The 15,559-nt window shown below is 37.4% G+C and overlaps 1 protein-coding gene across 1 annotated transcript in view; it reads left to right on the top strand.

The window, feature by feature from the left end:
* Nucleotides 1–1,750: 1,750 nt before the first annotated feature.
* RpL3 (ribosomal protein L3) overlaps nt 1,751–15,559 on the top strand; it is a 92,632-nt gene continuing 78,823 nt past the window's right edge. The window contains exon 1 of the mRNA XM_090381908.1: nt 1,751–1,815. Coding sequence (XP_090238034.1) covers nt 1,813–1,815 — 3 coding nt within the window. The 5' untranslated portion in view covers nt 1,751–1,812. The remainder of the gene's footprint in view (nt 1,816–15,559) is intronic.

The raw sequence follows: 15,559 nt of genomic DNA on the forward strand, positions 1-15,559 counted from the left end.
ATTATTTTAATATTGTGGTCGGCGATGAAATAGCGAACGTGGCAGTGTTAATAAATAAAATTATATTCTCTAATGACCCATTCACAATGAAAATTAAACATAAAAATAACGTAACAAACGTTACCGTAAAATTAAGAAGTGATAGTGGCAACATAAACATGACTGTAAACATATTTGGTAACGATAGAAACATAACATGCTCTTCTTTCATACTTCAAAAAATTGATGTTTGCATGATGACGGATGATATAGTTGTGCAGCTCAGGACCCTGGGTGTGCCAAGCCCATACTCACCAGATATGAGCCCCTGGGGTTAAATGGTTAGAAATAACGCCGAAGCATACATGTTAGGTGTTTTGCATCAGAAAACGTTGCACCATTGTCAGTGCAAGCACAAACAATGGTGGGTTCATCCGATGAACCAGAGAAGGATTCAACAATGGGACTTCTATAACCTCTACGATTGTGTCAAGTTTTAAACCACGTAAACAAAAGCATAAAATCTTGGAGTTTGCAAACTTTCATGTTAAAGTCTTATGATAAAGTTTAAGTGTAACCTTAAACTTAATCATAAGACTTAAGGTTACACTCAGTCCCGGATTGAGATCCGTAACTGAGCGGGCCACTGCAGCAAAGAAAAGTCATTGTCATGTTCCTGAAACCATTCCATACTAATCAGGGATTTGTGCACCGGCGCATTATCCAGCTGGAAGTAACCATCTGACTGAGGATAAACTGTCAACATGAACGGATGCACTTTGTCAGCAACGATATTTAGGTGCGATGTGGCATTCAGACGTAAATCTATGTGTATCAATGGACCAACGTGTGCCAAAAAAACATTCCCCACACCATAACACTGCCCCCCACCACCTTAAACTGTAGACGTCAGACATGACGGGTCCATGGATTCATGTTGTTTTCGTCAAAATCTGAACCGTCCATCAACATGATGCACCAGGAACTTCGATTTGTTAGACCAAGCAACTGTTTTCCAATCCTCGACAGTCCAGTGCTGGTGTTGCTGTGCCCACAGGAGGCGTGCTGTCTTGTTCTTCATTGATACCAAAGGTACACGTTATGGCCGTCAGCTGTTGTAACCCATTTGCGACAAAGTGAATTCCAGCCAAAAAAGAAAATTTCAGAATTACCCCGAGAGCGAGAGAGAGAGAGAAGTGGAAGGGAATCACCAAGAAAAAGAAGAATGATGATTTCCAGCTCAGGATCCTGGGTGTGCCAAGCCCATACTCACCAGATGTGTGCCCCTTGGGTTAAATGCTAAAGTACCATCAGAAACTCGCCATCTGTGAGATCTAATGGTCTCGTTTTGGATTATCATACCTGTAAACACCCTCCAGCACCTTTCGAAATGAATGCCTTGACGTATCTAGACCGTGTTACTTGCTAAAGGATATCTTTTGCATGAAGGACATCTACCAAGTTTTTGGTAGATGTCCTTCATGCAAAACTATCTTAGTGTAGCTTCCAAAACGTTTCTTCTTTGGAGATAACCACAAAAAATAATAAATAAATAAATGAAATACCAAAATTAATACATTACAATATTATTTAAGGTAGAACAAAGTAAAATAAGTATATATTTCTTGTATGTTCATGAGTAATTGACATTATTATTATAAAATTAATAATAGCACAAATATTTTAGATTTATCTTTCATGTTTTGTTTTGTTTTTTGTGTTCTAATATTACAAAATAAATGTGAAAATAGTGTCTTTTATTATTGAGGGCGCTAGTGTCTTTCATGCAATTAGGCTGTGTGGTCTGGAAGTCTTTTGAACGATTTAGAAAATATGGTAGGTTTGTGTACAAATTTATAATCTGTTTTAATCGCAGTTTGATTTGTTTTAAATTTACTTTCTTTGTTGGTTATTTTAATTTGTCATTTTCGATAATCTTTAATGGATTTAATTGTATGGTATTAGAAATTTGTGATGTATGATATTGCTTACTTTAATCTAGGTGTTCATCAACTTTGTGCTCAATCCTTATTGAGATGTTTTATATAGCGTGAACTGTGTTATAATGTGTGCTATTCTTCACGCGGGGTGGGAGGATAATGTGTTATTAAACTTTGATCAGCATAATATTAGGTTAATTTTGTGAAATGTCTTATTTAATGGTCATGTGAATAAAAATTTCTCATTTTAAAATCTACCGCACATTTAGTATTATTATTTCAGAGTTGAAATACGGTTGGGCATTTAATAGGTTTGTGGTTGTAGCATGAATAAAAGAAAGTAGCCGTGTTAAAAATTTTACACAACTTTTGCAATGATTTTTCAGCATTGTTATCCTGTTTTTTTTTTATTTATTTTTTTTTTTATAGAAAACCCATTTCTTCGGCCCCAATTCAGAATAATGATTCTTTCGTGTAATGGACAAGAAATTATATTCATTGCACTGAGACTTTGTTAGATCATGCATTTTCCTGATGAAACAGCATTGGAAAGGTTTTTTTTTTTTTTTTTGATAAGGTTAATTTGTTACATTGTTTAAAAAATGCATGGATGATTCCTACATTAAAATAAAACTACATTCTTTATTGCACATTTGTTTTGCACTGAAGTGGTTTATCATTCCCAAAAGTAGAAAGTCTTAAATCTTACCAGTAGGCATCTTTAATATACCAAATAAGTGTTTATTTGGTTAAAATAGCACTTTCCTATGTAATATTCCCTCTCTTAAGGTAGCCTGCAATTTTTGTGCATCAGAAGGTAGAGCTTAACATGTTTCAAGCTGATCAACAGCTTGAAACTGGTGAGTAAATATTTGTCATAACTGTTGGGATTAAAATGTTTAAAGAAAATAAATTAATAGTTCATAACATAAATGCAAAAGAAGGCACAAAACTTGTAAAAATAATTTAAAGTGGTTATGAAATCTGTTGCAATGAGGGTTGTGCCAGATCTGACAGATGACCAACTTTTTTGACTTGTTTGCAGTGTACCAACATATCTTTGTATCAGTTCTAGATTGAACTGAGACAAAGAAAAACACTTACCTCATCGGTTGGGTGTCCTCATTCAATCCTCGGTTTCAGGTTTATATACTAAGCTCACAGCTTTTAAAAATTCCAGAGTTAAATCGCTGCTGCTGGAATGTTTCCTTTACCACATATACCACATATACCCTTCGAGGTAGGAGTCGAAATGATCATTGACTTTGCTTAATGACAGTTGCCATTTAATGGCACTCCATGTTCCCTCGATTGTGTTAGTGTTTGCCCCTCTTTCTGGGTCGCTGAAATGAATTGAGTGGTTTACAGTGAGATGTTTAAACCCTTCGTCTCCCAGACATTCATATGACTTCCAACAGTCCAATACTATGATGGTACAAAGCCATATGGAAGTCTTAATGATGTCTAGGGGAACGTTTTTACTCCTATTTTCAGTGACCCAGAAAAAACACTTTCCTGTACCCTATTCAACCCCACCAAACACCCATTCCCTCTTTTACCTCTATTATACTTCCTTTTACTGAACTTGCTCTCATTTATCTCAACAATAACATTCACTCCTCTTATCATACCACTTTCTCTCTGTCACACTTCTTTGCAAAAACTCCTCTAGTCACACATGGTCGTGGACCCAACACCAAGCTCATTCATAATACAATCGTTGGACACCTTCGCAATCCAATAATAGGTTAGAAGGAGCACATCAATTATACTGAGCTTGCTGAGTGGATCTGTGAAAAAGGGGTCATGGAGAACCATGACCTCTTTTGCACAGATCTCTTACAATAATGAGGATTGGCCCCTTTCACTTGGCAGACCCACTCAAAACCATCCGAACGATCCTTCTGCTCGACCAGTCTCATTTTCCTTTCACACCGAAAACATTTGTATTCGCATGCAATCAAATTAATTTTCTGGCACCATTCAATCACATTCTTGCATCCTTCATTTTTCAAACACCCAAACATTTTCACACTGATTCATTCCATTTTCTCTAAGGTTGAACGGAAAGAAACAAAAAAATAACTGTGACAAAGGAGATTTCACAGCAGCAAGCAACAGGACATCTGTACAAATTAAGCACTAACCAAAATGAATTTCACCATGTGCTGACCATGTAAGCCTGGGAATGATGCAATCGTAATCAGCCAATCACAGAGCTATGTCACTTTATTTTTTAATATTTTTAAAATTTTTATTATTTTATTATTTTATGTGGGGGGGATCCAGCCCCCACACCCTGGAATTATTCAGCCAAGAATAATACCAATAAACATAAGTTCCTTTTTTAATTTTTCGAAATTAAATTGGGTTTCGTAACCAAATCACAAGAAATGAATGAACCATGTGCGGACAAACCTGGTCCTAACCTAAGCATGCCTCGTGCCTACCAATGCCAGGTGTTTCCATATGTTAAGGAGATTGCATGACACTGGGCGGAGTCAGCACCCTTCAATCACAGCCATATTGCTAGCAGTCTAGAAGGGGTACCCGATACTGAATCTCCACCTTTACGGGTTGTGACTGCCCACTCACTGTGTTCTCTCTCTTTTCCTGGACTGCATGTTACAGGCAGATAACAATGTGTGGTAACCTGTGACATAACAATATGTTGGAGTCTAAAATGAAAAGGGAATGGCAAAACTGCAATTTTTTTTTAAATCAAGTAACAAAAATGCACATTATACAGAGATCACATCATGTGGGAGCTGAAATAAAAAACCCCAGCAAAATGGAATTTTTTTAAAAACAAGTAACAAAATTCGCACGTACAGCTGGTGATTCTTCTTGCCTGTACATTACTAGACAATTTCACAAGCATTAACAGTGAGGATTGTTGATGCACGTCAACTGAATGCTTTTTTTTTTTTTTTTCTTTTGGTGGGGGCTGCTGTGCCCTAACCTCACCTTTTGTGACTATACATTACTAGACTTCCACATGCATTAATAAAGAAATTGCTCTTTGGTAATTCACAATTTTTACAAAAAAAGCTTATTTTTAAAAAAAATTTGGTAGGGCAAAGTACGTTTTAATTGAGGTGTTGAAACAGGAAATAATCACTGTGGGCCAGATCTGTGCTAAGGTGTTTCAGTCTTTCAAAGCAGCATTAACAGCATGTGACCTGTGCATTGTCATGAAGAAGCAACACACCTGTGGAAAGTTCCAGTGTTTTTTTTTTCTTATGACTTCCCTTAGCATTTCAAAAAATGTTGCCATAATCTTGCTAGCCGAAGGCTGTGTCCGAAATTTTTTGGTTGGGAAGTACCCTTGTGCTTCCATTGCATTGATTCTTGTTTGGTCTCAGAATCCCATGTTTCATCACTGTAACAATTCTGGAGATGAAAGTTTCAGGATCCCTTCCACAAAGCTCCAAAATTTTCACAACACAACTACTCTAAATTGCTTTTGCACAGAGGTCAGAAATCTGGGGACCCACCTTGCACTGACCTTAGTCATCCCCAAATGTTCGTGGAGTATGGTTATAACTGTTCCCTCAGATGTGTCACATTCCCTAGAGGTTTGAGATATCTTTTAACATCTGTCATTCAGCACAAGAGTTTCCACAGCTTGACACATTTCTGGAGTGGTCAGTGTTACAGGCCTTCCTGGATGTGGATCATCTTCGATGGACTCTCTATCCCACTTGAATTGTTGTGACCAGAAATTCACTTGGTACTTTGAAGGTGCACTGTTGCAATACACTTCCACCATACTTTCATGTATGGCCTTTGGTTCATTTCCTTCTTTCGTGAGAAACTTGATGACTGAATGATGTTCCAAGTTTACCAAATCCATAATTTGATACAGGTGTCTTTCTTCCTTCTGTTACAGCAGCACAACATAAAAACAGTGGGATCAAAATTAGTATGATTCAAGTTCAGATACGTAGGAACATCGTGAATCATTGAAATATAACTATGGGAAGTACCTTAGGTAGATAACTTACTGAATGCCCCTCATATATATAATATAAATTAGAATAAGGTGTGTATATATATATATATATATATATATATACATATATATACTAAATAGATACGTTATAGTGTAAAGTAAATATCTTTAAAGTTTGAAAATCCATATAGCCATAGTCCTGCCATATCTCCAGTATACATGAAAACCAAAATATAAATCATATTAAGTAAATTAATAAAATAATAAAATAATAAGCCCAACACAGGAAAATTATTTTGCAAGGAACTTTGTAATGTTCGATCGTTTGATGGCATTAATTGGGTGTTCTATATATTACACTTTAACTATAAGTTTACATCTTTACAACCTAAACTCAGTAATTTTATGGATGCTTTATATATATATATATATATATATATACATACAGGTATATGTAACAACTTTTATTAAATCTGATAATTTTTAAAAAAGTTACAGTAATAAAATATGAAACTATCAGGCACTTGATTTAGTTGAGAATTAATTGTGAAGTGTGTAAAAGTTAAATTATGCTTGCACACATTCCTGTATATGTGTAGGTATTCCATATTGATTTTGATAAAATGAAAATGAAATTCTGTTTCACAACTTGACAAAATCAATAAACTGTTAAGTGCAAAAAGATCTTAAAATTATGCTTGTGTTCTTTTTTTTTTTTTTTTTTTTTTTTCCATTTTGCCTTGTTTGGTACACAGCTTTGTTTGGAAATCTATAGATTTCAATATGTATTCAGAAATATTTCTTAATTCAAAATATTCAAATTTGACAACAGAATTAAATGTTGGTTTCTTTGAGGAGTTATATATTAAAAAAAAAAAAAAAAAAAAGCTGGACTTATTATTTGTAGTCAACCAAAGCTCTCCCCAAAAATAATTAATAAGAATGATTGCAGTGAAATAACACTCCTTTCCAGAGTTCATGTTTTTACATTCACATATTTTCAAGTAATTATTATGGGAAAGATCTTAAATATTCCTCGTAAGTCTTTGTTTGGACTGCTTTATGGTAGACTTTCTAAGTAACGGCCCTTCTTGGGGTTCAAGGTGCTGTTTATTTTTCAATTTTTCTTTTATCTAGAAAGTTTTATTTTTAATGCAGAAATAATGAGTCAAAGTAAGAAATGGTGCCTCCGTAGCCAGGTGGGCAGGAGCAACAGTACATAGCACACACACACACTTCTTGATTAGACCGGGGTTCGAGCTCGTGCCACCAAATACGGAGGATGCGGAAAGGTCAGGGAATGACCACCGCATATCCCCGGAGCAATATGGCCTTAGATGCTAATGCTCCTAAAAACCCAACAACAATAAAGTAAGAAATGGGGAGATTAAGAGTGCAATTTTATTAATTGCACATAAAAAAAAACATAACATGTTGATGATCCAATGTTATCTTCTGCCATTAATACACTTCTGCTTAGGCCCTGTTCTATTTTCTTTATATCAAGTTTGGTCCCAAACAAAACATTAATGAAAAAAAGTACACAAGCATAATTTTAAGATCACCAAGGTTCCAAAATTTGGCAGTGCAGAACAAAAGTAACCACATTGCCATCACATGAGTATTGTCCAAAGAGATGATTTCTTTGGTTAAAGGAATACGAGGCTTCATTTTCAAGTGACGGGATTGTTGTGGATAGAGGTATTTCAATGTTGGCACAAATCTTATAACATAACTGGCTGTGTGGCACCTGACAGGTGCTTTTTTATATACATATAACATTTCTAGAAAATTTGTAGAAGAATAAGCAATTTACCTCAATATGATATGTTGAACACTTCTTTATGATACTCTCCAGAAATTAAAATGAATATAACATTAACGCAAAATGATTACAGTAAAAAATAAATTGAAAACAATTAATTTAAAACGTTTAGCATAAACTTTGAAAAACGATTTTCCTTCCTGAAGCTCACAACGCTGTTCGACTGTATGTCATGATCACAGGAATGAAAATTATGGTGTGGTGTATATGTGAGCATGAATCTTAAATAGAGATTATTTGTCTTTGTGTATGCACATAAAAGACCACGAATCAGATATTAGATGTGGATGGCGAATGTTAATAGAATTGTTGTGTAATTTAATTTTGATGGTTTCTGCAATTAAGTCTCATAATTATATTGGACAATATTTTGGCCTCGTTGAATAAAAAGTATGTTTTTTGTTAACGGCATGAAAGGCTAATTCTGATGCTGCTGGATGAGAAGCACGAATTGAAGATGCTTGTTGTTTAACCGAAAATTCAGCAGAAACCGCATCAATCCTTTATAAGATGGGTCACAATTACCGCAAGAAATGTATAGCCAGGTCATTTATTTGTGTTACGAAAGAGGAAAGGACTGGGTAATTGTTCACTATAGAGTGTAATTTCTGTATTGGTCTGGCAACAATCTTAAATTCGGTATCATTAAAGAATATGTTAAGCTGTTTGTGCCACCTTGGAGGGAGGCATGTGTTTGGAAGAGAGCAGAAATCATTAGCATTAGTAGAGGCAAACGATGCAAGAAAGCAAGCTTATGCAGCCTCAGCCAAAAAAAAAAAATCCTATTTCACCTCTCCATTCATTCCAAATGCTTGTCCAGCTCAGCCTTAAATTTATTTAGGCTATCAACTTCCACAACAAAAGATGGAAGTCTGTTCCACCAATCAACTATCCGCTGGCTAAAGGCAAATTTCCACACACATTCTATAACTGTCTTTCCTCAATTCGGTATCATTAAAGAATGTGCATGGCATATTGGCAGGAGGACAAAGAAATGCATGGGTGCATACAAATTATTTATGTAATACAGAAACCTGCAGCAGGTATAAACTAGTCTACGGTCAAGTTAGGAAGGAGATTAAGCAAGCTAAGGTGCATTACAAGAGGGCTCTGGCAAAGAAAAGCAGCAAGACTTCTTTACTTGTGTAAATATTAAAGGAAGGCGATGAATCATATATTGGTCTACTATATATTAATAGTTTAAATGTTGATGATACTGTTCAGGTTTCTGAAAATCTGAATAGGTATTTTGCATCTACATGTGAGGAATATTTTAGAGATGGGGATGCTGGAAGTGTAAAATTCTTGTGGGAAACTAAATGATTATGTGTAACAGAGGAAATTGAAGGGATTGTTGAAGCTGAACACAAATATGTGGATGGGATCTATCCTATTATTAAGGAGGTAGCAAAGAGGTAAGCAAACTTTTAGCCACAATTATGAGCATGGGGGGGGTCACTAGAGGACTGAGATATATAAATGTATCCCCAATTGACAAAAGGGTTCAAAGTGTGAAATGAGTAATTACAGACCCATCAGCTTGACTTCTATTCCAGATAAACTAATGGAATCATTGGTTAAAGCAGTGTTTTCCAAACTGTATTCTGCGGAACGCTAGTGTTCCCTGATATGTGAACAAGTGTTCTGCAAAAATTCGTAATTAATAATTAAAAAAATAAAATAAATGAATTTTGCATATTTGTAGCATACACCACCTTTGAATAGTGGGCTTTGCATAGAGGTAATGCCATCTACGAAAACATAGCGTAGTGGTCTAATATGCCATTCGTATGCAATTTAGCCTGGCGTACACGGGTTGAAGGAGAGGTGGAAGCGAACCGATGTCATAACTAAACTCACTTCCTTGTATAAAATTTTTTTGATAATTATCAGTATTTTGAAATATTATTATTAAAATAAATGACCATGAATTCGTGGTTGAAAAAAGGAACTTTAAAACAAGAAGCAAGTACTTCTAGTATTGCAACTGTGCTCGATGAAAACGAACACATTATTGTCACACTTTGGAGTGAGGATGAACAATCGCACCCTTTTGTTGGCTGCGATTGTTCATCCGAAGTAAAAAAACAGGAACCAACTAATAAAAGACCAAAACGAAAATATGACAGTAATTTGAATTTCGTCTTTACATGTGTTGGAAATAATGATGCTCCTGATGCATAGTGCATCATATGTAATAAAATATTAGCAAATAGTTCTTTGGCTTCCACTAAACTTGTGTTTAGTAAGTGTTCTGTAAATATATTATGAGATGAAAAGTGTTCTGTGACTAAAAAAGTTTGGGAAACGCTGGGTTAAAGAATAATACAGGATCGTGTAGACAGTAATGCAGTTATACAGCAGTCACAACATGGATTTGTTATTGGGCAATCTTGCTTTCTGATATCATTTGATACTTTTATGCAGTAAGAAAGGAACCGTATACAAAAAAATTTGGCATCATGTGATATTTTAGAAAAAAATTTGATATCATGATACTATACTTCCACGTAAAAGACTGCTGAATTAGAGTAGCGTGGTATAAAGGCAAATTACTGCTTTAATAAAGGGATGGTTTAGAAGGAGACAGTGGTTATCAATCAGCTAATGTTCTTGGATGGACAAGTGTTATTAGTGGAGCACCCCACTAATAACACTTGTCCAGTTCTGGTAATATTGTTGTCTATATTAATGATATTAATTTAGATGATTGGATGAAGGCATATCAGGCTTAATTTCTCTAGTCTGCATAAAATACAAAGGTTGACAGTGTGTGTTTAATGACAGTAATCAGGCTATATTACTGCAGTAAGGTCAAGAAAAATTACAGATGCGCTTGAAAGTGGCAATTGAAGTATAACATTTTATAAGGCTATGGTTAGGCCACATCTTGTACTGTACAGGTCTGGAGGTATCATTTTAGGAAGGAATGGGTGCAGAGAGTGGCAATGATATTGGTGAAGGGAACAAATAGGGAGCCCTTACCAAAAAAAAAGATTTCAGTTATGCAAATTGCAGCATCTTGTGGAGACCAGACACCTGTGAAGAGATCTGATTGAGGTGTTTAAGGCCTTGGATGGATTGAGTAAGCTCATGTTGATGGAGATTGCTGGTGTTGGGCACCACTATATCAATCAAGTAGATAGCCCTTGTCATTGAGGGTTATGTTTGGTCAGTTGTGTGGGATTGTCTTGTCCATTGTTATGGCACAGTCCCAGTATAATTTGTGAGTAGGAAGGTGTCTTGTGTGGCCTGGAGTTTATACTTCTAATATGGTATCCTTTCTTTGACCAATGATATTTTTGTGCTAGCTTCTGATGTATTGTCCTGGTTGTGTCTGTGAGTGCACTCCATCCGAGTGATCACCCTGCATCCTGCGATGACATGCTGGATTTGTTTCTCAGGCTAGGGGACATCGTCAACATGTCAACTGTTATTCCAGGATCCATTGTGATATAATTCTCGGTGTTGATTACGTGGTCTTGAATGGCGAGCATGAATACTTCGGTCTTGGGGAAGAGCTGCCGGTTTATCAGCCATGTTTTAGAAGCCATCTTATCCATGTAGTCTTAATGATTGAGTAAGGTCATTGTAGTGTGCTATGGAGTGTCTTCTTTGGCCACCTTTCAATCTTTGTTTCTTCTGTATGTGTGAGTGTGGTCTCCTTGTTCAGGTTGAATGACATGTGCCATTTGTCTGTCTTTCTTATGGCTTGGTAGATGTACTTATCTGGAAGTAATCCCCCAGGTTCTTAATTGCCTTCTTCCCTGGTTCAGTGAGGTCAGTCAATCCTTCCTTCCACTGTGTTATGGTCTCTCGATGGGCAACTTCGGGTGGTCTTGGGGGCTCTTGGTTGTCGTTATCCTGGTAGATCTCATAATCTCCTCCAGCGCTGTGTTGGTCCAATCTATGATCCTGAAGGAGTATATTAGTACCAGGACTGTGTGAATGTTTATGGCTGTGACAGTGTTCCCACCATTCAGCTTTTATTTTAGCAGGCTGCACAGTTTCTGATGGTATTTAGCAGAAATTTGTCTCTCTCCTTCTGTCATGGCTTCAATCTCTTCATCATCTTTTAAGGGCACAAAAGGTGATATAGTTGTACACGTCGGCACTAATGATATTAAGAGTAGGAGACCAACGGAATTACTTAACAAGTACAGGTCACTGTTGAAAAAAAGCCGTGAAGCAGGGTTGAATTCGAAAGTGTCTGCAATTCTGCCCAGACACGATAGGAGGGAGTATATGATGAGAGCCTTGTCGATCAATTCGGCCCTGGAAAGATTGTGCAAGGCTCAAGGGGTAGAATTTTTTTCAGCCTGGAATGTACTTGTTAACAGGAGAGATTGCTTCTACAGGGATGGGATACAGTGAAATAGAAAGGGTGCAAGAATATTTGCTGATGCTATCGAGGCAGTGTTAGGTGGGTCGGAAAACTGCTAGCTTGGGGGGAGACAAAGACTAATGGATTAACAGTAGCCACTGGCAGAGGTGAAAGAGATTCTTGCACTGCTTCTATTGGAATGAGCAGAAGCCTGAAAAACAAGAGGCAGGATATTTCAGAGACTGCTGGAAGTCATTGCGGTACAAGTAAACACATGGGTTGTGTTAGGGTAGCTAAGAATAGAAACAGGTGCATGTATACTTGCGTGTACACCAATGCTACTAGTTTAGTAAATAAATTTGATGAATTTGAGGTATTGCTCAAAACATCAAAGGCAGATATTGTTGGGATATCAGAGACGTGGTGTCACACAGATATAAAGAATGCAGAACTGGAATTTGGAGAGTACAATGTGTATAGAAAGGATAGACAGGACAGGAGGGGAGGAGGGGTTATGCTATTAGTTAAAAAACACATAAAATCCAAGGAAGTGAAGCCAGTCGACATTGATGGACAGGGCAGTGTCGAGTCAGTTTGGTGTGACATAAGCATAAGTAAATCAAAATTGAGAGTAGGAGTGTGCTATAGGCCTAATGACTCTGTTGAGTATAATAAGATACTGTACAGGGAAATAGAATGGGCCAGTAAATCAGAGAGTCTTATAATGGGGGATTTTAATTTCCCAGATATTGACTGGAATTTGTGGGTTGGTCACTCACACACTAGCAAGGCTTTTGTGGATTTATTGGATGATTGTTTTCTACACCAGCATGTTCGGGAGGCAACTAGAGGGAGTAATACTCTTGATCTGATTATCAGTAGTGATTCTTCATGCATTAGGAATCTGCAGATAAAGGAACCACTGGGTGGCAGTGATCACAGTGTGCTGAAGTGGGATTTACTCAAGGAGGTAACTACCATCAGAGGTAAAGGGAAGGGTTTTTGCTTTCGTAAAGGCGACTATGATGGTCTGAGACAGTATTTAAATTCTATACAGTGGGACCAACTGATGATGTTACCAACAGCAAATTCAAAATGGGAAGCATTCAAGGAACTAATCTTGGAAGCTACCAGGCTTTACATACCAACCAAGAAATATTGTTCAAGGTTCAGGCCTAAATGGTTGTCAGATGAACTAATGAGACATATGGTAGAGAAGAAAAATGCATGGGATACATACAAATTAATGGGTGACATGGAAGCCTATGATAGATATAAGTTGGTCTGTAACCAAGTCACAAAGGAGATTAGGCAGGCAAAGGCAGACTACGAAAAATCCTTGGCAAAGAAAAACAGAAAAGAGTTCTTTACATACTCAAGAAGGAAAGGGATGAATCAGATTGGTCCACTGGATATTGATGGTTCAACAGTTGAGGATCCTGCTCAGGTGGCTAACAATCTAAACGAGTATTTTGCGTCTACATTCACGCATGAGGAGTTATTCAGGAAGGAGAATGATGTAGGTAAAGTAAACATTGGCAGTGAGCGGGATGATTTTGTAATAACTGAGAGGAAAGTGGAGGAGAGATTGTTGAAGATAAACATAAAAAAGGCACCTGGGGTGGATGGGATCTATCCAGTTATATTAAAGGAGGCAGCAAAGGAAGTAAGCAAACCCCTAGCCATAATTATGAGAGCTTCTTTGGACTCAGGGGAGGTACCTATGGACTGGAGATGTGCAAATGTAACCCCAATTCACAAAGGAGGATCAAAGGCTGACACAAGTAATTATAGACCTGTTAGTTTAACTTCGATTCCAGGAAAATTAATGGAGGCACTGGTTAAAGAAGCACTGCAGGATCATCTGGACAAGAATTCAGTTATAGCTCAGACAGCATGGTTTTGTTAAGGGCAGGTCTTGTCTGACTAATTTGATTGGATACTATGATGTAGTCACAAAAGAACTGGATGCAGGGAATAACTTTGATATTATATATTTGGATCTTAGAAAGGCTTTTGATACTGTTGTGCATGGAAGACTGCTGCACAAATTGGAGAAGTGTGGCATTGGAGGCAAATTGCTGCTATGGATAAAGGGATGGTTGAGTGGCAGAAGACAGAGTGGTAATCAATGGACACTGCTCAACGTGGACTAATGTTATTAGTGGAGTTCCTCAGGGTTCAGTGTTGGGTCCATTGTTGTTTTCTGTATTTATAAATGATATTGATGATGGTGTATCAGGCTTAATGTCCAAGTTTGCAGACGATACCAAGGTTGGCAGGGTTGTTAAGGACACTACTGAAATTATGCTGCTGCAACAGGATCTGGAAAGGTTGAGCAGATGGGCTGAGAGGTGGCAAATGAAGTTTAACATTGACAAATGTAAAGTACTACATATGGGAAACAGTAACCCCAGATCAACGTATCAACTCTGGTACTACGCTGACAGTGGTAGAGAATGAAAAGGACCTGGGGGTAATTGTGCAGGCAGATATGAAGTTCTCTGAGCAGTGCAGACGAGCTGCAAGAGTAGCTCATGGTGTCTTGTCAATGATATACAGGAATTTTTCTAGCAGGGACAGGGATGTGATTATTCCCTTGTATAAGGCATTGGTCAGGCCACACCTTGAGTACTGTATACAGGTCTGGAGGCCTCATTTCAAGAAGGATGTAGAGCTGCTGGAACGAGTACAGAGAAGGGCAACAAGATTAGTGAATGGAACAAAGGGTTGCTCTTACGAAGAAAGGCTTAAGTTTTGCAAATTACAGAGCCTGGAGACTAGGCATCGGCGAGGTGATCTGATAGAGGTGTATAAGGCTTTGAATGGCTTGAGAATGCTCAATGCCGATGGGATTCTTCCTCTTGCTCAGAATAATCACTGAGAGGGCATAAATTCAAATTGAGGAAGGATGGATGTCAGATAGATATGCGGAAATTTTTCCTTTAGCCAGCGGACAGTTGGTTTGTGGAATAGACCCCCATCGCTTGTTGTTGAAGTTGATAGCCTAAACAAATTTAAGGCTCAGCTGGACAGGTATTTCGAACGAACGGAGGGGTGAAATGGGAGTAGTGGTTGTTTTTTTTTGGCTGATGCTGAATAAGCTTGCTTTCTTGCATCATATGCCTCTACTAATGCTAATGCTAAACAGTATTCAATCCATGGGTCTTGCCTTTGTCTGTGCAAAATTGCATCTGATGTCAGTGCTGAACTCTTCAGTGATCCAGAGTAGCTTTTGAAATTGATTCTCGGTTGTTGCATAGATTTTGATGTCCATTAGGTGGGAGAGGGTGTACAGGTTCTTCCTTTTAGGCAGGGTCGGCAGCCTTCTTCCACGTAGGGGCCAGAGCCCATGTTGAGTGTATGGCGGGCTACATTCATCTCTATAGCTAATAAATAAAAGTAAAAATAATAAACTATGAATATTGTTTATTTTATTTAAGTAATATTATGTCTTAAGGACAAGCAATTAGTGTGAGAGTTGATGCTGTTTATTGCTCTAAAGCAGTGGTTTTCAACCAGGGTGCCACAACAAC

Source organism: Mastigoproctus giganteus, chromosome 9, assembly GCF_048544385.1.
Source record: "Mastigoproctus giganteus isolate SK-2022 chromosome 9, ASM4854438v1, whole genome shotgun sequence".
NCBI lineage: Eukaryota > Metazoa > Arthropoda > Arachnida > Uropygi > Thelyphonidae > Mastigoproctus > Mastigoproctus giganteus.